Below are 26,974 nucleotides of genomic sequence, written 5' to 3' on the forward strand. Positions count from 1 at the left end.
AGATTGTGAACCTTCTTAACCCATCCATGCGCTCTCCTCTAGAACCCAGTGTTAGCCCGGAACCTGGCAAAACTCACTTGAGCAAGAACCTTCTTCCGTACCACATTGCTTATCTGACCTGTCTCCTCCACCACGTCTCAGGTGGTGTCTGGTCCTCCTCCACTGGAACCTGCAACAATTCTGTTAGGCCAGTGTAGGAAGAGGTCCACTTAGCCCGAGGCTCCTCTTTGTACTTTCCAGGCACTGTGGCCTCTGGTTCCTTCGCTGTTCCTTCCCAGCTGCACATGTGGTATTTGGATCCCAACTCTTTGCCCCCACTGCCAAAATCCCATTTGGATATCTCTAACGATATCTATGATGATGTTCTGATACAGTGTACCTGACCGTGCCTCGGCAAGTGCGTTGAAAAGTTTTTCTAACTATACAACAGTGTCATGCAATTTCTGGAAGAAAAGGGAAGGGGGTCATCGAGAAGCAGACCTGTGGCAAGAGGCTGAGGGCAGGCTGAGGCTGAGGAGGCAGGGTCAGCCGCTGCTTCCTGGTGACTTCTGTCTCGGCATGCCCATCAATTCTAGGGCCTTCTGTCCTGTTTTCACAGCCAGGAAGGCAAAGGAAGTCCACTGAGTGTGGCGGCTTATGGGAGCGGTAGGGATCCAGTCACCTCTCCCAAGAGCACTTGAACAACAACCAAGTCAGAAATCCTCCGCTGTATTCGCTGTGAGCCGCTGTGAGCCATAGGCGCCAGGGCTCACAGGCTTGCTCATAAGCCTCAGATCCTAATCATGCCTTTTGGATTGAGTCTCTGATTTTCTGAGGCGGCTTCAGGTCTGCCCCATTGGGCAGACATCTCCATCCACAGGTAGCTTTGTGATGGTGGACAAGGCATGTTCTTCCGAGGGTTGAGAGTGGCTTGTTCCTATCTCTTCTCTCTTGGCATCCTGCAGAGGGTAGGGTAAGCAGAACCTCTTGCTGCCCTCTGCCACGATGCAGGGGTTGGGGGGTGAGGGTGGGAGTGCGGGACTTGCAAGAGGTCCTAGTCCTGGGGACACTGAGGCAAAGCACCTGATAAGAATTGAGCCCCTGGCCCCTCTGTCTCTAGGGTTGTTTCCTTTGGTTAGAGGCAGGGACTTGAGGGACAAGACTGCTAGAAGAGGTCTGGAGCTCCTGTCACTTTTTCTAAGGTGGGGGTGGGAAGGGGTGGGTGGGTGAGAGCTGAAGCTCAAAGGCACTGCCGAGTGAACCTGGGACAAGTTTCCAGCCTTGTGGATAGCGTGGTCACTCTGAGCTCCCTTTCCCTTGGAGAGGTGGCACCTGCAGACTCAGGTTTTCAAGTCCGGTCCTGAGGAACTGGCTGGGGCTCAGAGCTCACTCAGGGGCTGTGAACAGATGTCTGGGTGTTGTTTTACATCTAGGCAAGTACTTTTTTTTGGGTGGTGGTGGTAGGTTTTTTCAAAACAGAGGTTCTCTGTGTAGCCCTGGCTATCCTGGAACTCACTCTGTAGACCAGGCTGGCCTTGAACTCAGAGATCTGCCTGCCTCTGGCGTGCTGGATTAAAGGTGTGAGCCACCACTGACCAGCTAGGCAAGTACTTCTTGCGCCTTCCTAGGCAAATATGAAATCCTCCCCAGCACCTACCTCTGCCCCCCAACTTCCCCCCAACTCCAACTAGCCTCAGGAAGGCTGAGCAGCCCTTCAGAGTTCTCTGTCCAATATCCAGGAGAGTCAAGGCAGTACAGGTCTCGTGTTAGCTCTTTCAAGTTGAAATTGGAGTCAGCTCCTGATGAACCTCAGAGGGTCACATTTTGCTCTAGGAGCCACTGACTGGCCCCAAAGCAGACCAGGCCTGCTTCCCTGATTTTTAAAAGCATGCCAAACAAGGATGACTTTGGTCTCAGACATTTGGTTCCACAATCTACTCATTGTTACCCTGACTGTCTCTGAAGGCCAGCGCTGGTTGAAATGGACTTGACCACGTTCCTCTTCAGAAAAGGTCTTTTAAAAAGGATTATGTTATTTTTATGTGTGCGACTGTATGAGTACACACCACATGTCTGTAGGTGCCCACAGAGGTAGGGAGGAGGGGATTTGATCCCTTGGAGCTGAAGTTCAAACAGTTGTGAACCGCCTGGTACAGGCACTAGGAGGTAGCCTCAGGTTCCCTGGATGAGGAGCACATGCTCTTAACTGCTGAGCCACCCCTCCAGCCACCTCAGAGAAGTCTTAAAAACATCTTCACGTACATTGTTGTATGAATGCGTATATGTGTGGGTGAGTGGGTGTAGGTGTGAGGGTACACACATACCACAGGCTGAGTATAGGGGTCAGAGGACAAGCTGTGGGAGTCAGTTCTCTCCTTCTGCCACGTGGGGCCCAGTGATCCAACTCAGGTGGTCATGTTTAGTGATGCTCACTCCTAACTACTGAACCATCTCTCTAGGGCAAGAAGTCTTTAACTTTACCTTAAAAAACCAGCTCTTAAGTTTTTACATTTCTTAAATGGATCAAGTCTAAAATTCCTTTGGCGTCTACCCACACCATTATGCAAAAGCAGGCTGTTCATCTTTCTGGCCATTTTCTGTGTATTCCTACTCCCTGCTCTTACATCGGTGGTTTATCTGCCTGGGTGACCAAATTTGGCAACACTCACCTTGTCCAGCCCTGGCATCTTACCCTGGACATGTGTTCTCTCTTACTGCTGCTTCAGCTGAAAGACAATTGGATGTTAAAAGGTCATGGAGAAGCCAGGTAGTGGTGGCACATACCTTTAATCCCAGTATTTGGGAGGCAGAGTCAGGCAGATCTCTGAGTTCAAGGCCAGCCTGGTCTACATAGGGAGTTCCAGGATAGTCAGGGCTACACAGAAACCCTGTCTCAACAAAACAAAACAGCAATAGCAAAAGGTGTCAGAGATACATTTTTATACGAGCCTTGAAGGTTGGGCTTGAGTGGGTATGGAGAAGCTGGTAAGGCAAACACTATCTAAGTGTCTGGAGGAGGGGCATAGGCATGCATGAGTCATGGTATAGATTTGCAGAACCCAGGGAGGGGAAAAAACTGATCTGAGATAGAGAACCCTGCACGCAGAGGAGAAGAACAGGAGCCTAGATGCTGAGGATGATTTGTGCACTTGGTGAAATGGGTGGGACATGGGGCTTGGGTGGGAATGGCCAATGGCGCTCTGTCAAGAGCCTAGGCAACAAATGTGTCCCCTCCAACTCCTTTTCCCAATGGCTTTACAGAGTCAACACTTAGTCAACTCTTTGAGTGCTAACTGATACTTGCTCACTCTCGCATCTTGAGAACCTGATGCTCTTTGGCACTCAGGAACTTTTAAGTGCAGGAAAAGAGGGAGGGACTAAGGGAAGATGCTGCTCTTGGTTCATTTCTGTTGCTGCTGCCCTGACAAAAGGCAACTTAGAGGAGAGAGAGAGTTGAGTTTAGGCCACAATGACAGGCACCATCTGTTACTGTGGCAGAGCCACGGTGGCAGGGACTTGAAACAGCTGCTGGTGTCATATCCACAGTCAAGAGCAGAGGGAAGGGAACGCACGCATGTCTAATACTCAGCTAGCTCTCTGCTCTTACGTAGTCCAGGGCCCAAGATCAGGAAATGGAGGCACCACTTTCTGGCTTGATCTTCTCCCTATCAGTTAAGGCAATCAACACATTCTCCCACAGACACACCCACAGGCCAAGCTGATCTAGGCAGTCCCTCCCTGAGACACTTTCCTGCTAATTCTAGCTTGGGTCAAGTTGACAATTAAGCCTAACCCCAGTAGATAGGTCAACAGCTGGGCCTAGTGAGCAGCTAAGAGCCTTAGATAAGCATGGCTAATGCCTTTCTTGGTCACCTCTGGGGCTCACTCTTCTACACTTCAACTCTCATGGGTCAAGAGCTTGTAGGAAAGCTCACTTTTCTACTCTCTGCTTATTCTATTGCATTAGGGAAGCTGACCCTCAATGCAAGCAAAGACAAACCTGGATAGTAAGAGCCCAAAAGGAATGAGAGTTGAGGAGAGGGCCTCTTGAAAGGGAGAGTTGCTGTTTGCCCAGGGCCTTTGTCTCACCCATGGATTGTCCCTAGCCACCAGAGTCTAAATCCAGTGATGGTTCCGTAATTGCCCACAGCAAAGTTTCTCCTGTGGCTGCACATTCTTCAGCAGGGCAACTGCAGGGGACCTGACTCATCAGAAATAGTTCCTCAGAGTCCTGTCCCTCACGAAGGCACCCCTTGAATGCTTTAGATGAAAGCTGGTGTTTCAAAAAGTGCATCAAGGTAATGTAAAAACAGCAGATTGCCTGCGAGTCACCCCAGACCCGTGGCCCTCTAACCACACGTTCTGTTGATTTTTCGCTGTGTTTCCTTCACGGCCTTTCTTGTGGCTCGCTCTCTGCCGCTTGTGTACTTGCTGAGAGCATTCTCTGTTTTGACGCTGCTCGTACCTAACTCAGTTTTTCCGAGACCCTCTTCTCACAGGCTTAGTTTCACCTCACACCTGCAGTGGGCCAGTTTTCAGTCAGAGGAGAGGCCACATCTGCTTCCTGTAGGCCCTCTGGTCAGAAGCATGCATGGCTGGCTGCTTCTGGTCTGGGTCCAGGGGCTGATACCGGCTGCCTTCCTCACTTCAGGTAAGGTCAGCAAACCTAGCAGAGCGGGGGAGGCGGGCTTGGCACAGACACCAGGGTGCTCAGGTAGAGAAGGTTCTGGGGACATGCTACATGCATGTATGTCGGGTGGTTCTGGGGCCCTATGTGACCATGTAGGAAGGGGATGCAGGTGTGTTTAGGACTGCAGCAGGCAGACTTTGTAGATCCTCTGGGCTGGGGACTCTGGCTGGTCAGGTGTACAAGAAAGGAGGCTGGGGAATGGACTGAGATGGAAGCCCAGAAGCCTCCTGGGAGCCCACTCCATCTCCCTTTCTCTTTCTGAGGACGTTCTAGAAAAATAGTCGAGCTAGTTCTCTGTGGATCAGAAATACCTGCTTCCCAGAATTTCAGGGTCTACCACTAATACCCCTGGCTAAATTCTGTTGTATTTCTATTGATTAGAAACGTAAATAAAAATTTCTGAGGGAAAAGAACAAAATATTTAAAGACAATACTGCCCAGTAGTTTAAAGGCCGGACTTAGAACATTTTCAGGGTAGAGAGGACGTGGGGTCGGTGGGGTGGGTGGTAAGCGATGAAGATGCTTTCCTCTGGGAGAAGTCTGCCCTGTCCTCTTCTCTCTTCTAGGCTTCCCTCCCCTCCTCTCTTGTCCCCTCCCCTTTCTTCCCCTCTCCTTTCTTTCCCTGTTCCCCATTCTCTCTCTCTCTCTCTCTCTCTCTCTCTCTCTCTCTCTCTCTCCCACTTTAGTTTGTTTCTTTGACAGATACAGAGTCTCACTACATTTCTAAAGCTGGTCTCAAACTCATTATGTTGTCCAGACTAACCTGGAACTCACTCTGATCCTCCTGCCTCAGCCTCCCATGCACTGGCATTAAAAGCACCTGCTGCTACTCCTGGCTGAGCGGCAGGGCTTCTTGCCAAGTCTTTTTTCCCCAGGATTCTCACCCCCTCTCTCTCTTGAAGGTTTTTCCTGATATCCCAAATTGCAATCAAATAGGCCAGCTCTATTTCAAAGGATAGGACGAGACACAAGGCTAGACTGCTGGAAACAGTAGAGAAGCAGAGGAAATGTCAGTACAGGGCTGATATTCTACGTGGGAAGATTAAGTAAAGCTCATGAAAATAATCAACCACCTAGGCAGGAAGCTGCACAGAATGTCCTGAGTGGGCAAAGTGCTAAGCCATGTAATAATAAGTCAGGCGTTTAATAAGGTGATATATGACCGGGCAGTGAGAAAGGGAGGTCTTTTAAGTTGGGGTCCTCAAGAAAGTTGGGGGCACAGCTCTGAAAAACGGATAGGAATGAGACAGAGTGAGGCAGAAGCAAGCTCTGGAAGTAGCAGTGATGGGCTGGAATAGAGTGCATGGAAAAAGGGCAAGAAGACTGGAAAGTGGCCCTGGGTGGGACTTGGAGCCTGGAATGACAGGAAAGAGGAAGTGATGATAGTCTCTACGCGGGAATGCCAGGAGAGATGGCAGACTACAGACTTCTGTTCCTCGAGTGAGTTCTGGCCTCGAACACCCCAAGATTCTTCTGGAAGGTTGAAGGGCAGCTGCTGGCCAGAGACTGACGTGTGCTTTTCCCTCTCCCGTAGGAGCCACAGCGGGCACAATAAAGACAAGGGGGAACATTTCTGCAGAGGAAGGTGGCTCTGTCGTCTTACAGTGTCACTTGTCCTCCAACACAGCTGAAGTGACCCAAGTCAACTGGGAGCAACGGGACCAGCTTCTGGCGGTTTACAGTGCTGAGCAGGGGTGGCATATTGTTTCAGTCTTCAGCGAGCGGGTGGTCCCAGGCCCTAGCCTAGGCCTCACCTTCCACGCGCTGACAGTGAATGACACTGGGGAGTACTTCTGCACCTATTACACCTATCCTGATGGGATTTACAAGGGGAGAATATTCCTGAAGGTCCAGGAAAGCTCAGGTACGTCCCTTGAAGCAGGGAGGTGGTGAACCACTTTCTCTCACATAGAAAGCACCATCCTGAGACATTCTAGGAAGTAGCGTGTCTTAATCCTGGAACACATCAAACTCACTGGAGGAACTTTTAGGGCATTGTAAAGATAGAGCAACTCAATCAAGCTGATGAAATCAGAACCTCTTGGGGGCAGGGCTAGCATCTGATATGTTCCAGAAATATCCAGCTGATTCTCATGCACAACCACTGATTTTGCACAGAGAAGTACATCTTATCTAAACTGATGAGACCCATGGATGAGATCATAAATGAAAGGTGCTCATTTAATGATTTATTATCAGTCATGCAGATTAGAATTAGCTCTCGAGGCAAAGCATGTGCCGAGTGTAAATGTATAATATTCGCCCACCTTTGTATGATGAAGCTTCAAAGCTTCCAAATGTTCTCATAATGATTATTTTCCTGCAAACATGAGCCAATTTTACTGAGGGAAAGGATTACTGAAATCACATCTGAGAGATAGTTTAGCAGGGTATTAAAGTGCTCAGCCTCTGATGTCAGACAACTTGGGTCTAAACCTTGCTGTTGGTTGGCCTCAGACAGGAATTTAATTCCTCTGTGCATCATTTTTCTCATCTGTGCAGTGAGGATAGGTTTAAGGCTTTATGAGGTGCTATATGGGGTTGAACAACCTACTGTAAGAAAAAGCCCTTAGCAGGGCTCCAGGAATATAGCAAGTGCCATGTTAGATGTTAACCATTAGTTTGATGGTTGTGAGCCATCATGAAGTTGCTGGGAATTAATATCAGGACCTCTGAAAAAGTGGATAGTGCTCTTCACCTCTGAGCCATCTCTCTGGTCCCCAGGCTTCATGAGTTTCAAGAACATATGTACAGATAAAAGTTTACCTTAAAGTTTCCTTTCAAACATTTCTTCTTGGCTGGCTCCATTATAGATTAAATACAATGAGTAGACAAGAGCCCAGGTCCTAGAACATACAGCCTGGGACTAAATGTTGTCATGTATCCTGGGTATTTGTGGTATTTAAATTTTTCTTGTACTTTTGGTCTATGATGTATGTAATCATCTGTTGAGTTGTTACTAATTAGATCGTGGGGCAGTGTTGTGTGTCACACTTATTCAGGGGAGGCTTGGACAATAAAGAGGACAGGAGATCTAGGTCACAGTAAGCACATGGTATCTGTGGCAGCTGTGGGCTCTTTACCCCAATGTTATATTCCTCAGAGCTTCTCACCACACTGCAGGACCAATAGATTGAGGCCTCTGAACCAGAAGCCAGAGAGGAGCCTTGTGTGTCTGCTCATATTTGGGCCAGAACACTCAGGGCCTGATAACCCTGACATGGAAACACCCCTTTGGTCACAGTGGCACAGCTGCCTTTTGGTGACCATAGAGATGTGAGGGCATGAATGTCTTCCTCACTCTCATAGTCCACTCTGTCTGTGGCATGCACCCCTCTCCAGCAGCTACCCTGAGTGGTTCTACCATTCCTGCAATTGTAAATGCCAGGGAACACCACTGGTCTAGTGAAACTCCCCTCGGGATGTCTCTCAAGGAGTCAGTTACCCCCAGTCAAACCCTCCTTCAATTACATGATTCAGCTCCCTCCCTGTTCTCCTGCTGACACTGATCTCGAACATTGGTCCACGTCCCTAGTACCGGTATTGCATAAACTGTTCTCTAAGCAGAGCTGGAGATGTAGCTCAGCAGTAGAGTGGTTGCCTAGCCTGCACAAGGCCCTGGGTTCAATCCCCAGTACCACAAATAATACCGGATCTCTAATGTAGATTCTATTCCTCCCCCACCTGCCCGTTGCCCCGAGGTTCTTTCAGTTTCAGAGACCTTGGAGTCTTTGTTCTGAAACTGTGGCTGTGGATGGAAGAATTGGCGCTTTCGTTTTAAACCTAAAACTGCTAGCGAAGTTGGCAATTTTTAATATCCCAAATTCCCTCTGCTTTTAACCATACCTCAACTTACCCTTAAATTTGACCACATTCATTATCATAATCTTCCCTAAAATTTCATCATGACTCTAGCTGCTTCTTGCTTCGCTCTTCAGCTTTAAGAGAACCTGGTACTAAGCCAGCCTTGCAAGGTGGCTCTGCCCTTCCCTTCTGTCCACGTCCTCTCCTTGTTCCACAGTGAGCCTTCCAGGCCCTCTGCACCCCTGTACTCTCCACACCACGGTCTTCTATCCACTTTCTTCCTGAGTGAGCCATGGGTATGTCCACCAAGGGGCCAGCCTGGCCTACGCAGACTAAGTCCTCAGAACAGGAGGAGCAAGCTGGGACCTTGGGCTTGGCAGGCGCGGTCCTTATCCTGAGGGAGCAGACACCAGTAGTCTCCTTTCTCACACTCTAACCCTGGAGTTCAGGGGAGTGAGACCAGGCCTCCTCTTGTTTCAAGTCTTCCCAGGACTCTGGGGGTCCTGCCTGAGTCCCTGTAGAAGAGGGAAATGTGGGAAAAAGTGTCTAGAAATCATTCTTCAACGTAGCACAGCTATTTAATTGGCATCTACTGCGTACCGAGGACAGAAATCAGCAGAGGGTGAGACGCAAGAGCCTCCCTCCTCCGGGCTTTCAGACCTGGGCTACAGAGCTAAGTGAAAAGTTACATGCTTTTTCTTTCCATAGTTAGGTTTCAATTATGAATTAACCAGTTTTACTACTATGGACGTGTGTGTGTGTGTGTGTGTGTGTGTGTGTGTGTGTGTGTGTGTGTGTGTGTGTGTGTGTGTGTGTGACTGATGAAAGAAAAAAATCAGTTTCTGAGTTTCCTTTTATTATTTTATTGTAGATTTGTTGTTTATTTTATGTGTATGGGTGTCTTGGGCAGCAGCACCTGGTTCTGGTGTCTGTGGAGGCCAGAAGAAGAGTTTGGATCCCCTGGGACTGGAGTTACAGAAGGTTGTGAGCGGCCCTGTAGGTGCTGGAAATTAAGTCTGGGTCCTCTCAAAGAGCAGCCAGCGCTCTTAACCACCGAGCCATCTCTCCAGCCCTCCCCAAGTTTCCTTTGAGATGGCATTGTCTCATTTTATGATTTCTGAGAACAAGTTGTTGGTTAGGGGAGAGGATCACAAAACCTGGTCCAAGGTGTGCACAAGGTGCGTCACTCCTCGGGAGATCTGCCACTGACTCCGAGGGGTCCGGGTAGATGCTCTGCTGACCAAAGAGTTAAGATTAAAGACTCCACCGAGGAGCGTTCTGGAAAATCCCACCTCTGGCCTCAAGCTCACCATTTGAGGCTGGCACCCAATCAGAGGTCTGCCTGCCTCTTGCCTCTCAAGTGCTGGGGTCAGAGGTGTGCACCGCCATGACTGGCACTGTTTTTTGAGACAAGTGAGGCGTCCCCAGAGAAGGTGGCCTTGCTCCTGACCGCTGTCACTCACCCCTGTTTGTTCTCCCTGCAGCGGCTCAGTTCCAGATGCCGTTGCTTGAAGGAGCCGTGGCTGCTACGCTGGGACTCCTCTGCTTAGTGCTCACAGGGGTGACAGTACTGGCTAGAAAGGTAAGGGATAGGACAGCCTGTCTCAGGCCCTGTCATCCCCACCCTTGCCACTCTGGTGACTTCGGATCCCCTTTCTAAACTCCGAGAGCCCCAGGTGTAATCTCTGCCTTGTGCCTGGTGCCCTTTTCTTGGTTCTTATTCTGTGGTTTTTTAATGCTTTTCTTTATTATGCTCGTTCTGATCCCTCCTCCAGGGAGTTCCCAGAAGGACATGCCACCATTTTGCCCATCTCTCTGCCTACCACCATTGCTAGTTCCTGCCTGTCCCTTGAGCCATTGCTCGGAGAATTCACCTACTATGAGTTTGCTGTATTGTAGGGGCTGTCTTCCAGTGCTAGGACTTTTGTAGTAGTTCATTCAGTCTTCACAACTCACTGGCTTTTCAAATTTGGGGAGTTGAAGACACATGGCATAATCAGACACCCGCTGACTTGATTTTAAGAGGCCATTGGCTGAAAGAGTTGGGGAAGGGGGAATTGGAGGGAAGGTCTGGTTTCTAGCTGGGCACTGACTGTGTGATTTTAAGCTTGTTATTCAACTTTTCAAGATCTCCATTGCTTTGTATGTAAGGTGGGGGCTACGGGTCGGTCCTATGTCACAAAGTTGTGACACATGGCTTTTCTCAGTAACTGAGGAAGGTATCAGCATTCTTACTATGTCCTAAGCTGGTGGCTACTGATTGGGATGAGCTAGAAAGTTCTCAATCCTTTTTGGTCTGGTTGCCTGGGTCCTTTAAGGCAGTCCAGCTCCTCACTTCCATCCACTCTGGAAACGTTTTAGGGAAGGCAGCCTGTGACACACACGGTGTTTCTACTTTTTCTGACACTTCCTTCCATGTCTCTCCCAGTGTGGTTCCCAACACCGCAGCTTGCTGGCCCCAGGCGTACGCTCCAGGTTAGGTCCTTGGGATTTATTTATAAATAATTAAACAGAAGTACTGAAATTAAAATACAACCACATCGTTTCCCCTTCCTTTCCTCCCTCTAGCTCTCCTGTCTTCCTTACTCACTTTCTCGCTCCTTGATTCTCTCTTTTTCTTCCTTTGTAGTTACATCTGTGCATGAGGATATAAATACAACCTGCTCAGTCTGCAGAGTGTTGCTTGAATATGTGTGATCTCGGGGCTGACCACTTGGTATTCAGGTTTATTGCCTTTATTTTATATGTATGGTGTTCACCTGCATATATGTGTGTGTGAACCATGAGTGATGCCCCTGGAAGTCGGAGAAAGGGGTCAGAACCCCTGGAACTGGAATTACGGATGTTTGTGAGCCACCGTGTGGGTGCTGGGAATTGAACCTGGGTCTTCTGCAGGAAGAACAAGTGCCTTTAACTGCTGACCATCTCCCCAGCTCCACAGCTTTGCCTTTTCCTATTTCCCGTTTGCTGTTCTGTAAAGTAAGGTTCATTTTATTATATAGAAGACCTACTTGTTAGCAATACATTCTTCTGCTGTCCTTTAGTGGTTATATTAGGAACTACAAAATGTACCTGGACTTTTCCAAGTTTCGCTCTATTAGTAAACATCAATTAGTGTCCTACAACTCCCCGGAATATTCTCGAACCTTAGATGGGAGCAGCTCTTCTTATCTGTCTCCACCATGTTGCCCCACCATCACCTTGCTGTTTAGTCCTTTCCCTGTTTTAGACCCCCACGTGATTGTTTTGTGAGTCCACATCCCTCTAGGTCCACCCCCCCCCCATTGCTCTTCTCTCTGCCTTCCTGTCTGGGCTTCTAGCCGCCATTTTCCTTCTGCCTCAGGAATAGCCTGCAGGATCTCTGCAGTGCAGCTCATCAAAGGCAAAGAATTATTTTGTTCTTCTTGTCGTTGTGTTCACCTAAAACGTGTTTACCCCATGACTGTAAACATGTTATGCGTGTTTTACTAGGTGTAGAATCTTGTGCTGGCCATTATTTTCTTTTAGCACATGGAAAGGATTATCCCATTGTCTAACTTCATAATTTTTTTTTTTTTTTTTTTTTGGAAACTGGGTTTTATCCTTACTTCTTTTAAACTGCCTTTTTCTACTTCTTGTTCTTTTAACATTTTCTGTCTTCAGTTTTCAGCATTTGTACAATGATATAATTAGATGTCATTATCTTTGTATTTATTCTGTATGGGGTTTGGATTGAGAGGTTTTTTTTCAGTCTGTGGTTTGATGGATTTTTGTCAGTTTTGAGGTCAATCCTGGCCATTTCTCTTTATATATTCCTTCTCTATTCTTGCTTTCTTCTCCTTCTGGACCTTTTATCGCAGGGACTTTCGACACTTCCCTTTCTTCCATATGTCTTCTAGTCTCTTTTGTAGCTTCTGCCCATTCGTATCGCCATGTTTTGTAGTGGGTCTTCTCTTCTAGCTTACCTTTCAGGTTACCAAGTATCTCTTTTGATGAATCTATTCTTTGTTTCAGTAGTTTATAGCCTGGCAAAGCTCCCAACCTTTGAGTAAATTTATCAGTTATTCTGGTCTGTGTCTGACAGTCCTATTAATTACATATTCCCTGGTTTTTTTTTTCTAGTGTCTATTTGATTATCAGTCATATGTTCTTCTGTTGCTTGGTAATTTTCATGGTGTGCTGGACATTCTCCATGAAAATCGGCAGCATCTTCTCCCATTCAGCCCTTTGCAGCCAGTAGGTGACACTTTTCAGGTGTTAGCAAACCCAGGTCATCTGAATTAAATCAGGGATGACAGGTTGAGATGCTTTCCTTATTGCTGTGATAGAGTGTTGAACAGAGGCTGTTCAAGGAAGCGGGGGCTCGTTTGGGCTCATGGTTTGGAAGTTGTCTTAGCTAGGGTTTTATTGCTGTGAAGAGACACCATGACCACAGCAACTCTTATAAAGGAAAACGTTTAATTGGGGCTGGCTTACGGTTCAGAGGTTCACTCATGGCAGGAAGCATGGTAGCCTGCAGGCAGACATGGTGCTGGAGATCTAGATGAGAGTTCTACATCTGGATCCACAGGCAGCAGGAAGAGAGTGCCACACTGAGCCTGGCTTGAGCATCTGAGACCTCAAAGCCTACCCCTAGTGACACACTTCCCGTAACAAAGCCACACCTACTCCAACTAGGCTACACCTCCTAATATTGCTGCTCCCTAGGAGCCTATGGGGGCCATTTTCTTTCATACAACCACAGAGGTGCAGTCCGTGATGACGGGGGAGGTGTGGGCGGCAGCAGGGGTGTGAGGTGGCTGGTCACAGTCAGGAAGCAAAGCCAGATGACTGCTGGTCCATCCCTTTCTCCCTTTCACTTGACTGATGCCCTCGACCACAGAGATGGTGCTGAAGTAGAATAACACAGAAAAGACCAATGACTAGATATTGATTTATTGATTGATTTATCGATTTACTTAAAGCATCATTTGTAATGCCAGGCATGACATTGCTTGCTATCTGGAACAGAATGGCTTAGAGAACTAGCTAAAATAACGGGTTGTTGCCCTTAACAACCTGCTGATACCTCATACTTCTGTAAAACCTTGCTTCACCTTGTGGTGTTAGAGTATACGAAGAGAATATTAACAGGACCTGGGACCAAGGCCTTCAGGAGCTCTCCTGACTTCAGTCCGCCGGTGACATCTTCTCTCTTCCATCCTCACGGATGTCAGAGTGCTTTCTCCAGGAAAGAGCGCGGAAACTGTACCATCCACACTCAGGGCAGGTCCTCCCAACTCACTTCAACCTCCCTGGAATGCCTGTATAGACACGCCAGAAGCCTGTCTAATTTTCATTCAATTAACAATGTCGGTTAACTGTCACTGAGGCCTTGGGACTGGATTTCAGTTCCTGCTACTCCTCACTCCCAGGGTGTAGTCTTTGAGATTGTCAGTGGAAGGAAAGGCAATACAGAGCAACCTCCTCCACAAACACCCCTCCATCTCCTACCCAGCACCCCTCCAAACCTGGGATCTCTCTATGTAACTCAGACAAGCCTGGAATTTTTAATCCTCCTGCCCCAGCTTCCTAAGTATTGGAATTACAGGCATGAGCCACCACAGCTGGCCCAAATGCTCATCTCCTCATGGGGTATTTCCTCCTGGATCTTGCTCACAGTCCAAAGATCAAAAATTACTCAGCTGGCAGATACCTTATTTCTTCAAACATTTTCTAATATTTCATCTATTTTCCCTTTCTTTCTTTTGTGTGTACATGTATATGTGCTGTATATGTGTTTATTCAAGTTCAGATGTGGATATATGAACATGTGTGTACAGATATTTGTGTGTGTGTGTGTAGGCCAGAAGGTGACATAAGATATCTTTCTGGGTTGCTCTCTACCTCTAATATTGAGGCAAGGTCTTTCACTGATTCTGTTCATCTAGCTAGGCACCTGCTCCAAGGATCTGTTACCTCTGCCTTGGAGTGTTAACGGATGTGGAAGGTCACCACACCCACTCACCTCTGCATCGGTGCTCAGAGCTACATGTGCTGAGCCGTCTCCCCGGTTCTCATCTTTATTTTTACCTGTTTTCAAAAGAAGGGTAGATTCACATCAGCAGAGGACTTTGTTTTTGATGTTATATTTTGTATCTTCGTTTTAAGATTGACTATGAAGTCAAGACTTTGTCTGGGCTACCTTCTTGGTGTCTTGATTCTGTTGGTTCAAGCCCCCTACTGAGTTTTCCTTCCCATCCCACTCCACCCCACCCCAAGTCCTGGCCGGCACCCATCTTCTGTCTGCTGGTCCAGGCCTAGGGAGGGTTAGGTTAGGGAGAGTTCTTAGCCTATGGTTCCCTTTTACTTGCTCTGCGAGTTCTTGGCCTCTCTTTTTCTCGCTCAGAGGGAGACCACATTCTGTTTTTCTTTTCTTTCTAACTTTGACTTTCTCATCCTATGAAGATCTTTCTTCAGGCCACGGTTCAGGTGAATTGTACAAACTGCCACTGTACCGGTCTCCATGGATTTCACAGCTCCTCATTATAAAAGTCATAGTTCTACACTCTTGCTGTGACCCCATGATACATAGTTTTGTCCGGTTATTAATCCTGCTTCTAGAGTTATGTATCTTCCTACTTACACTTATTAGAAAACTTGGACTTTCACTTCATCTTTTCCAACTTAAATTCTGTCGGTTTTCCTTGTAGATGAGCCTGCTGCCTATTCCTTCTTATCAGTACAGGTGTGGTAAACACATCATGCTGGAGTTCAATACATTATGTCTTCAAACCTGGTCCTCAAATCAAGAGAGTCCCAGCCCCAAGTGCTTCACTCTAAACTTCTCTCACTGAGAAGAGATTGGAGTGGGGTGGGGACAATGTCTTGCAGCAGAAGCAGAGCTGTGCTCCCCCTAGTGAATGACAGATCACTCAGGTCTGACTCTCAGGCCTCTCCTAGGCAGTTCTCTAGGTACCTTGTGGATCTTGCAATGATCCAAAGAACAGACAAACAAGAGAAGAAGTTCTGGTTGCTCTGGAAAGTTATCTATGGCCCTACATTATCATGCCCAATTTATCTCCAAAAGCTTTGTTGTATTACGATTCATCCTTTTACTTCCTGGTTTTGAGATGAACACCACAGCTGCTGACTGATGTGACTCACAGAGACGTGACCACGGACCCTCTGTTACCCAGAATGGGCTGAAAAGGGGGCCAAGAACCAGCAGTGCCTAAGCTGTGGCTGCCACTGTGGATGAAGCTGGTTATCCATGGTATTTTCTGTTACGTCCTTGCTGTCCTGATATGATAGATGCATAGATCCTGATATGAGAGACATGATCATGAAATGAGATATCTAAGAGAGGACGAGGACAGGAGAAGAGCTTCACCACAGGGAAGAAGTGACAAGAATGACAACTTACTTTGGAGCTGGAACAGAGAGGGTGAATGGTGAATCCGGTGTCTTCTGCCATCTCCAGCCTGAAATAAAGGGCTTAGGGACTCTGCAGAGCCAGCAAGAAGAGCATATTTGTCTATGAAGGACATGAGGCTGGTTAATTTTCGTGTCAGGTACCCAGACTAATTTTGGTAGCAATGGAGACTGAGAAAGAGGGAAACCAGCAGGTCTCAAGTCCTGCCACTCCCCTGTACAGGGTGCCCCTCAGCATCCCTCTCTCGGACACCCCCATTGTCACCTGTCTAGTCTAGCGACCTCCTGCCACCATCCTGTACTCTGGACATAGTCTCCAGGGCTTGCTCTCTTCTTGTTCAAAACATTATTCAAGGTGTGATCAGGGAACACATAGTCCTCTGGAACTGCGTTGGCCACAGAGACTTAACATGGACCTGGAGAACGTAAGGAAACCATGAAGGCGAAAGCAGCCATGGACTGTGTTTGGGAGGAGAGCAGAGAGGGTGGCTGTTGGAGCTTGGGAGGAGAGGCTCACAGGGAAGGGTCATGTGGAGAAGTGCGGTTCCCCTTAAGTAAGGGTCACGATCAGTTCAAGGCCCACCCTGCATGGACTGTGGGGAATACATACCTTCTGCCCACACTGTTCCTTTATTCCCCGTCGTTCTGCATGGAGGACAAGTGATCCACTGCTGTAGTGCATGCAGGAAAGTCTTCTTAGGGCACAGAAGATAACAGAGATGGTTGAGACTGGAATCAAGGGATGAATATGCTCTACCTACATAGTACTGTTCATATGCCTGGAAACTGGACAAAAGATCTAGACTTCTCATGGGGATGGCTGGCTTTAGATTTCACTCATGTATTTTTGGTAGTATTTGAAGTGTATACATAAGCGTACATGTGTGTGCATGTGCATGCCCATCACACACACACACACACACACACACACACACACACACACACACACTCAACAGAATCCTACGGTAGGCTGTCTATTTATACATCTCTATTTATCTATTTAGGATCACTGTGCTGTATGGGCCATCTTAAGATCCCCATGGGGCAGATGTTCATAGTTCTATCATTGTAGCTGTATCTATGTGGTTTCTTAAACATTGTCATCTTCTACTATTTTGAGGTCCTCTTATCCTGGTTGCTGCTAGGGATCCCATTCTGCAGAAGCACCTCCCACTTCAGCATCAGTCTGCGGAGGAGACTCCATGGAAGTCAGTAACATGGTGCTACCCTCGCATTCCCTTGCCTCTGGCCCTCCTCACTAGCCTTCCTCTGAGAACCCAGGTCACTAGCACCACAATTTACATGCCTGCCTCTGTTCTGAGGTCCTGCTCTAAACTAGTAGCTCCTGAGAGTGATGCTAAAAGGCACCCTATAAGGACAGGGCTGGTGATGGGGGTGACCTTGACAATCCCTGCACTAAATAATTTCAGAAATCTATCACCTTATTCTGGTGACTTCTCTAGGTCAGATGTGCTGTGGGATGTTCTGTATGGCAAATGTGTTGCTCTGATTGGTCAATAAAAAAAACACTGATTGGCCTGTGGCTAGGCAGGAAGTATAGGCGGGACTAACAGAGAGGAGAAAAGAAAGAACAGGAAGGCAGAAGGAGTCACTGCCAGCCGCCACCAGGACAAGCAGCATGTGAAGACGCTGGTAAGCCACGAGCCACGTGGCAAGGTATAGATTTATGGAAATGGATTAATTTAAGCTATAAGAACAGTTAGCAAGAAGCCTGCCACGGCCATACAGTTTGTAAGCAATATAAGTCTCTGTGTTTACTTGGTTGGGTCTGAGCGGCTGTGGGACTGGCGGGTGACAGAGATTTGTCCTAACTGTGGGCAAGGCAGGAAAACTCTAGCTACACAGATGCAGAGAACACCTGTGTCAAAGCAGGAGGGAAGAAAGCTCAACGCGACCACCATCTCTTCTGGAGATATTTTAAGCATATCTTAAGATAGCATAAGCAAGTGTTTATTATACATGTATACACATTGTATGAATAAGTGTTATTTGCCAAACAATACTGAGAAGTTACATGTGGCAGATACTGGACCATGACCCTGCCGACCCTACTGCCCGCTGTTCATTCCCCTCACATGCTACTAGAAAGCAATGTTTGTCCCAAGAGGACTCAGCTGCAATTACTGTAGTTTCACTTGGGGTCTCTAGGACTATGCTAGTACATTAATCTCAGACCTATTTTTTAACACTAGTTACAATTATAGAGTCTCCATGTAGGGTAGAATGGAAATGGAACAGCTTAGGGACCGTCTCAGGAATATTTGCATTTCCCAGAGGACTTTTAGAGCTCAAAATAGTCTTAAAATTAAAAAGAAAGAGTGGCCAGCCTTACCGAGACTAAGAATAAAAACACACAAGCACAAAAAGTCATAATCAGCTCTTTGAGAAATAATTGAGTATTCACATTAAAAATGGATTGTCTGTGTCAAGGGATGCCAGAGTCCTCTCAACACAGCACCTGCGTGAGCCATGAAGCCATTCCCTCTATCACACTCATGTTAAAGTTTAGCAGCTTCTACTGGGAAGGAATTGGGGCGGAGGGAGACCAATAACTTGTGTGTGTTATTCTTAGACTATGGTGTCTCTCATTGGCCAACTCCCGAAAGCCTGTAGTGATGCGCCATCCTTAGTTTTGGGCATCTGCTCATTGAACGTACCTCCAGGGTCCTTCTAACCTCCCTTCTCTACCTCCTTTCCTACACTGGTGCACACTTGGGCTTGGCACCAGTTGGGTGGCATTTTCTGTCTTGGAAGCTAAGAGTGTGATGAAGAGAGGTTCCATGAGTCTCGGTTGCTCCCATTTCCCAAGCCCCTGGATCTTTGCGATTTCTGTCATTTAGATACATAAGGTGAGTCAACTTTGAAAGGTTATTAAGCACTTCTTCTATCACCCTACTGGTGGCTAATGTTCTCCAGTTTCCCTGTATCATTACAGCCTTCAAGTATGACATTGTAACATGGATTCTATGGTTGATTCATTTTAACCACTCTGTCTTGTCTCAGTGAATGCAACGTTAGTTTCCTGGCTGTGAGACTATACCTTGACTGGAAACTGGAATCTTTTATATGGGGCTGTATTAAAAATGAGTGTGTGTGTGTGTGTGTGTCCCCAACTGAACATGCATGTCTATGACAGTCCTAAGACATTATAGATTGAACATCTGATATGGGTTTTGAGGTTACGAAGAGGAACAGAGCACTTCCCTTAGGGAACTTGAACTTCTGAGCCTGGTGAAGGCAGAAGGATAAACTGACTTGCCTTCACAGAGAAGCTGTAAGTGAGAGGCGCTGTGGTCAAAGGAGAACACAGGCAGAGTGAGACAAATCTGAGCAACTGGCGCCTTCGTCCTTCGTCAAGGGACTTCTGCCTGTGCCCGTTAGCTCATCCTAAAGCAGACGTGTCAGCAGCGTTGCTGTGGAGATGAAAGAGTTCACTGGGTCTCACCTCAAAGCAGTGTTGCAACCAGCGGCATTCTTTGTGCCTCAGAAATTGGGCATCTCAGTTGTGAAACACAGTGATGAAGTCAGAGAGATGGGCACAACTGGGACACAAAGAGTGTCGGGGGTGCCACAGATTCCTTTGGAAATGGAATGAAGTACAGATTTTCTCCCCACAAGAATATACCTTTATATAAAACTTTCATTATAATTTGTGATTATTCATAAATCAGCTGAAGTCAAAATCCCGAGGGTGTTCTTCATAGCTCACTCCAGGTTAAGCATCCTTCTGGTGTCCAGTAGAGGCCATTAAAGGGTTTTTTAGCAGAAGTATGGACAGATTCAATTTTTATTTTTGAAAAATCTTTGTGTGGAGGTTTGTGGAAAGTTAGTCTAGCAGTAAGAGGAAATGTGAGCCAGACCAATATAAAGAGGACTTGTTCTTCCCCTGGCAGGTGAGAGGGATGGATTGAAGAGGGGATGAGGTAAAACTGGGGGTTGTATATTGTATATTCTCTAGAGGAACAGCACTTACAGGATGTGTGTGTGTGTGTGTGTGTGTGTGTGTGTGTGTGTGTGTGTGTATACACACATATATATAGGATTTTATTAGAGTGGCTTACAGGTTGTGGTCCAGCTAATCCAGCACTGGTGGTCTACCAAAGAGAGTTCAAGGATGTAGTTGTTCAGTCCACAGGCTGAATGTTTCAGCTGGTCTTCAGTGTACAGAATCCCAAAGTAGCTCTAATGCCAATGAAGGAATGGACTTTCCAACAAGAGTAAGAGCAAGCAGTCAAAGAGATTCCTGCTTCCACATCTTTTATATAGGCTGTCACCAGACTGTGAGGTCCAGATGAAATGTGGAACTTCCTGCCTCAAAATATCCAGATTAAAATGTGCGTCTTCCCACTTTAAACAATTTAATTAAGAAAAATTAAGAAAAATCCCTCACATGTGTACCCAGCCACCTAAGTTTTAGTTAATTCCAGATGTAGTGAAGTTGACAACTAAGAATAGCCATCACAGGCATTATGGGTAATTGGAACTTGATATTGGCCTCCATGTTTCTGAAAGGCCTGTGCTGTTGGCCAGAAGGGAGAATGTTGGCAGGGACAGATGGTGAGACAGGAGATGTGGGGTGGGGCCCATGGAGACAAGTTGAATGAACTTGCTGTGATTCTCTCACGGGCCATCCAGAGTAGGAGGGCAGGTGGGCTAGAGCGAGGCAAAGGCTGGGCTACTTAGGGTCTTGGGCTACTTGGGTCTTTAGATGACAGGTTCTGTTGGGAGTCTTACAATGGAAGAACTGACTCAGACTGAGACTGAGACTTGAGACTGAGAAAGCAGAGGACAGAATCCTGGGGAACACCTTGGCTTGGAGAGCTGGTGTATAAAGAGAAAAAGGGCCAGGCTAGCTGAAGATGGGGGCCGAAAGGAGAAGAGTGAGGAGAAAGTGGTGGCCTGAAAACCAAAGAGAAGGAAGAAATGGACAGTGTGCATGCAGTAAGGAGAGAAAAATAAAGAGAGATAGAGACAAGGCAAGGCTCGCCAGGTTAAGAGAACGGGAACGAAGGGCCGCAGGATGACACGTTAGTTTCATTAGAGCTGTTACTATTGAAAAGGAGTTATGTGGAGAAGCGGACGTAGACACAAAGTCCCACCCCTAATCAAGAAGCTATTTGCAATGGATACCTTCTGGGAAGGGGGAAATGAGCTTTCTCCAATGGAGTGACATTGGGATATATATATATATATATATATATATATATATATATATATATATATATATATATATATATATATATATATTACATTTCAAGGCAGGCCCCATGGCCAGGAATAGTTGGCCAACATAAAATGAATCCTATGGTTTTTGCATGCTTTTTGTTTTGAGATTTTTTTTTGTCTTAATGATTTTGTTTGTTTTGAGACAAAGAGAAGAAACATGAAGTTGAGTAGGGAGGGAGATAGGGAAGATCTGGAAGGAGTTGGTGGAGGGCAGAGAATATGATCAAAGTATGCTGTATGAGAATTTAAAAAAGTAGTAAGAATAAAGAAAAAAAGCTACAACAAAGTAGGGAAATTAAGGGCTAAGGGCTAAGGATTGTGTACTGATAAAAACACAAGTTTGCTCCCATGTGTGATGTGTGTGTGTGTGTGTGTGTGTGCTCATCTCTGTGTGCATATGTGTGTGTGTGTGTTCTTGTAAGAAAGGAAGAGAAGTAATGATAACTGTGTGCCATTTGTCCATCTGTGAGGCAGCGTTTGTATAACATCCCCATGTATTTCCTTTGTTTAATCCTAGAAGTCGCTTAGAATCCATTCTACAGAAAGTGACCTTGGGAGAACGGCAGCTGAGTCCCAGGAAATGAGCCTCAGGATTCTCTCGTCCCCTGGAGGCCCTGTCCAGACGGAAGCTGCCCCTGCTGGCCTCTGTGGAGAGGAAGATGACTATGCCGAGCCACGAGACTACTTTAATGTCCTGAGCTACAGAAGCTTAGAGAGCTTCAGTGTCCCAGCGAAGACTGTCTAAGAACAGGTCTACCCCTCCCTCCCCCCCCCCCCCCCCCCCCCCCCCCCCCCCCCCGTGTGTGTTTGTGTCTGTATCGATGTCTGTGTTTAGTTAGTGAATGAAAGGCAACTTCTTTTCAAGCTTCATTTCTTCTACCCTTCTCTTCCATTTCTCTGTGACAGACCCAAGGTAAATAGCTTGTACCTTGATTATAAATGGAAATTTGAAAATGAATTTTTAGTTTATGTATATGATTGTTTGGTCTGCATGTATGTGTGCCACTTGTGGATGGTGTATACAGAGGTCAGAAGAGGGTATCAGATCTCCTAGAACTGGAGTCAGAGACAGTTGTGAGCTACAGTATGGGTGCTGTGAATTGAACCCGGGTCTTCTGCAAGAACAGCAAGTACTCTCTTAACAGCTCTCTCCAGGCTGGATTTTTTTTTTTAAAGACAAAATAAAACAATAAAAACAACCCCAACATTCCCATTGACTTTCGAAATGAATTGACATTTGGCTTTGAATTTAGTGGTCTGAGCAGGTCTTGTGGCTTTGGGAAATACGTTCCTCATAAGAACTCAGGCAGAGGTTTTGGCTCCAGGTGCTGAGGCAGATGATAAGAATGGCCACTGGGCTTATTTCTCATTGTTATTATTTTTTTAACCGACAATTCAAGAAATTTATTTATGAATGGGGCAAAGTACAAACCTCTATGGGAGATTCAAGGATGATAGTCTCCGAAAGTGAGGTGACATTTATAATAAGAGGTACTAGGAGATAAGGATTCATGATTTGGGCCCTTAGGAAAATATGCTAATCAGCGTGTGGTGAAGTCTCCACAGAGAACAGAGGAATTGATGAGGCTAGTCTGGTGGGTAGAGGCATTTTCCTAGGAACTTGAAAGAATTCAAGGTTGAAAACCTGTGAGAAATGCCCTGGCACCCATGGGCAATGAATGTCAGGCTTTCCTCTTTAGCTGGGCATTTCAGGTCTGCTGAGTTCAGAGTCTATTAGGACAGCTGGGTCACAGAATGCCAGGCTCCTCGCACTTGTGCTCTGGGGAAGCCCATCTGGGGAAGCCCTCAGGAAACTCCTGCCCACCTGGGAAGCCACATCCTGGCATCTGGACCAAGATAAACCCCCCTCTTCTGGATCAATCTGCCACTGGGTCTTTAAAAATGGAAACTTTTTACCACTGAAAGGAAAGTCTAATTTTTTTTTTTTTTAAATAAGGACTCCTGAAAACAAAACAATACGGTGAGTAGATACGTGTGTGATTGAGAACTTAAAAGATAAGACCCTCCTTCCTCATTGCTTAACCTCTTCATGCTGGGGATGGGGTGTCTGTGATTAAATTATGTGGAACTGCTTTCAGGCTGGATCTAAAAAGACCTTGTCTCTTGCTCATTTCTCTTGGAGAAATGAGGAGGTTGGATTTACCTGTGAGTGATTTTCTTCACAGGCACAGATTGAAGAGAGAGAAGCGAGCTTGTCTCTCTCCATAGGCTGACATTAAGCATTAGCAGGAAGACAGTTCAACTCCTGTCCCTCCTGGGAATCCCCACCCCCACCTCACTTTCCTCTCAGATGGGTCATAAGGGGTCATAACATTGATCCAGAGCCCCAGCCCTTGGGAAGGAAGATGGGTACAGGTAATGTGGAGTTTGTTGTTTGCTGGGGCAGGCCACAGGACTTATCTTACAGAACGAATGCAAATTGGTTGAAAGTAGAACACAGCTCACAAACTGGAAAGGAAATAAATGTAATGATAAAAAGGAGAGGTAATCTGACTTGGAGGGGATCGATTTTGAGCTAAGGCTGGATTGAGATTTCAGTGTCACTTATAATTACAGTAATTGGGAAACATTTACAAATACCATGGATGGAGAGAAAATACAAAGGAGCCTATAGATGTCGGAAATGGGTCAGGTTGCTAAAACGAGATTCAATTCTACAGAAAACAAATTTCAAAGTGGGAAGTGAACTAGATTCTCTTCTGAGATCCACAGAAGACAAGTGCTGAAGGTCCAGACTCCTGGAGACACACGCTGCCTAGGCTAGCAGCCACTTTTTCCACGTGGCTGTCCCAGCACAGGGGCCCTGAGGTTCACCCCAGATGGGACTTGCTGTTGTAGGTCTAAAACACACACCAGATTTTGAAGACAGTATGAATTGTAAATGTAAACTATCTCATCTAATTTTAAAATATTCATTACATTTCAAAATGATGCTTTGGATATTTTGGGGTTAAATAAAATATATTATTACAAACGAATTCTCTGGCTTCCTTTTACTTTTTAAACATGGCTTGTGGAAATCTAATTTTGCTTATGGAGCCCCATTATACCTCTATAAGCTTGAGCCAGCTGGAACCTGGGGTGTGAATCTGTTGGTCTTTGTCTCTTTCTCCTTCTTGTAAAATAATGTTTGAGGAAGTCTCTTCCTTTTACCACATTTGGTGAGAAGTGTATAGGCAAAGATCACAGGAAAAATGAAGTAAGGGCCCCTAAGCACTGGCAGAAAGGGATTCCAAGTTCTCCTGGGTGTCTTCCTGAGTTTCCCCATAGGAGCTGGGGTTCAGGAAAGAATGACGTTACTGATCAGCTCTATAACCCAGGAGACTATACTGAGAAATGTTGAGTCATAGAGCATTGAGCCCTCATGAGAGGACAGCACCTTACCTTGCAATTGTATTTCAGAAAGTGTCCTTTCTCGGCCTCTGGGCCCTGGGAATGAATTGTCACATACTTGTGTTCATATGGAGTCCATTAGGGCTGAGCTGGGCAGGCAGGGAGGCTGTGTGTGCTCTGCACAAATGGCCACCTTGTGGAGGGCAGGGTGCTCCAAGCAGGAAGGAATCTAATATGGAGCTTGACTGTGTCTGCCAGCTTGGGCAGGGGAGTCAGTTTTCAGTCTGGAGTCTTCCCGGTCCTGCTTCATGTCTGTCACCTCAAAGCACAACTGTCAATAGGTTCAGGGGAACCTCACTTGTAACAAGAACTGGAGCTTTTCCCAAAGTCAGACTATGCCCAATGACTAGGGAAGTTCATTGGGGAGGTGGTGTATATGACGTGGCTGTCTAGTAGAACTTTCTGTGAGAATGTTCTACCTACTGTCCAATGCAATGGCCATTAGCCACAGGAGGCTATGGAGACCTAGAGTCTGGCAAATGTGACAGAGGAAATCCAGTGACCTTTAATTGGCTGGGGCTCCTAACTGAAGTTGTTGCTGTGTTTCTAGGCATTGACGGTTCTGTGGATCTTTTGACGGAGTTACCGTCACGAAGAAACACAGATGTTTTGTTTCCATTTGTCCTTCCTCTAACCAAACAAACCATGAGGTTAAAAGCAGGCTGCACATTATTTCCAGTTCTTACCATGGTGATCTCAGTTGCCAAGTGGTTCAGCTCACAGCAACAGGGCCAGGGGTGTCAAGAAGCTTGCAGCTTCAAGAGGTTTGTCCAGGAATCAACTTTCATCACAAGACTTATTCTGGATGACAGTAATTTCCTGTAAACTGTGAAAGATCCTTCCCTGGGCCTGAAATTACAACTGAAAGAGAAGGGACTCTACTGTGCTGTGGAGTAGAAACTGGTCCTCATTGGTCCAACCAGGAGCGACTTCACATGCATGAAGCTGCATGGTGGTGAGTTATCCCATCTCTCAGTCCCTCACTACCAATATCTCATTATAAATCAATGACAGTAATATTTGCTTCAAAGGACCTTAAAAGAATGAGGTCGGGGCAGCTGTTGCTAAGTAAATAGTAAAGGGCTAAGTTAAAGATGTTACTGAGTTATGCCCCCTGAGCACATGTGCCTGATACTGCTTATGGGGTCACAGGGGTCCCCAATGGAGAAGCAAAGCATGTTGGGAAGAAACCAAGGAATCTGGAATTAGAAATGTCCTCAAAAATTGGGATTTGAGGAATAATGAGTTGCTGATATGTTTTGGGGTCCATAGGTTTCCTGTGAGCTTTTTTATAAATTTTGTGGTTTTAGTGAAAGAATCCTTTAAAAAGTCAAGCAAATTGTGGATGCTGGTGATCTTACAGGAGGGCACTGTCATTGGTTTCCCCCCCCATGTTTATGTTTATAATTACATTGATTCCAAGGGACAAAAGCTTCCTCCTAAATGATTCATTTGCTCCAGGTGAGTAGAACAGTGGAAGGTTCTGCAGTAGTGGATGTAGCAGCAAATACAGAGAGGATTGTCTTCTCTGCACATGCCTGTGAGGCTGCGTTCAGGGCATAAACGTCAGCAGCGAACTTCACTGTGGGCTAGGACACAGCTTCACTAAAGCAATGTCCAATGCATTAGCATTGCTATTGCAAGAATAATTTTATAGTTGTATTTGTGTTTAATGTGTAATTGGTTTTGAATCTGTAAGGCAAACAGGCTTACTGGAAGTTATGTCTAAGCATATTTAGAAATACTTGTAGGAAAAAATGTATGTATATTAGTAAGCATAGTAAAAGTATTCAGAATTTCTCCTATGATGGGGACCTATGAGATTTTTTTTCTTTTAAAGGGATAAATAAACCCATTATTCAAGTTTGAGAAATGCTGGTATGTATGAACATGAAAGAAAACATAAGCTCAAGTGTTTAATTGCTCTTACTGGAGAGTCTTTGTCAATATAAACTGGATAATAATGTATAAACTATTAAATGCTACATAGTGTATGTGCTGTTCAGTCTGACAGTCCACATACAAACCACACCACTGTATGGTGAACAAATAGAGCAGAGGCTTTGCAAGTCTGTGGACGGTGCAGAATGCAGAAGCCCGGGGTGAGGTCGATTGGTATTATGATACTGATAATGCTCACAGATATCAGGCAGGCACAAATTATGCTTCATCTTTAAAAAAAAAACTTATTTGTTCATTTTATTTATGTGTATGTGTGTGCTTGTATAAGTTTATGTGTGTCCCATGTGTGCAGGAACCTGTGGAGGTCATCAGAGAACATTGGATCCCCTGGAACTAGGGTTACAGGTGGCTGTGAGCCACCACATGGGTGTTGGGGGCTAAACCTCCAGTGAGTACTCTCAACTACTGAGCCATTTCAGTAGCTCTTCATCTTTTTTGAACTTTCTAAAAAAATTAGGTTAACTTAGATGAGTTAGGGAATTTCAA

The 26,974-nt window shown here is 46.1% G+C and overlaps 1 protein-coding gene across 1 annotated transcript; it reads left to right on the forward strand.

The window, feature by feature from the left end:
- The first annotated feature begins 4,184 nt into the window (after nt 1-4,184).
- Nucleotides 4,185-21,886, forward strand: Tigit (T cell immunoreceptor with Ig and ITIM domains). The gene is made up of 4 exons (XM_028872148.2): nt 4,185-4,630; nt 6,204-6,533; nt 9,958-10,055; nt 21,630-21,886. The coding sequence occupies exons 1-4, from the start codon at nt 4,567-4,569 to the stop codon at nt 21,855-21,857; spliced, it is 720 nt and encodes a 239-aa protein (XP_028727981.1). The 5' UTR covers nt 4,185-4,566; the 3' UTR covers nt 21,858-21,886.
- Nucleotides 21,887-26,974: the final 5,088 nt, after the last annotated feature.

Source organism: Peromyscus leucopus, chromosome 12, assembly GCF_004664715.2.
Source record: "Peromyscus leucopus breed LL Stock chromosome 12, UCI_PerLeu_2.1, whole genome shotgun sequence".
NCBI lineage: Eukaryota > Metazoa > Chordata > Mammalia > Rodentia > Cricetidae > Peromyscus > Peromyscus leucopus.

Coding starts and splice junctions, on each gene's coding strand:
- Tigit (XM_028872148.2), top strand. CDS start 4,567: ATGCATGGCTGGCTGCTTCTGGTCTGGGTCCAGGGGCTGATACCGGCT. Junction 4,631..6,203: donor GGCTGCCTTCCTCACTTCAG/GTAAGGTCAGCA, acceptor CCTCTCCCGTAG/GAGCCACAGCGGGCACAATA. Junction 10,056..21,629: donor TGACAGTACTGGCTAGAAAG/GTAAGGGATAGG, acceptor GTTTAATCCTAG/AAGTCGCTTAGAATCCATTC.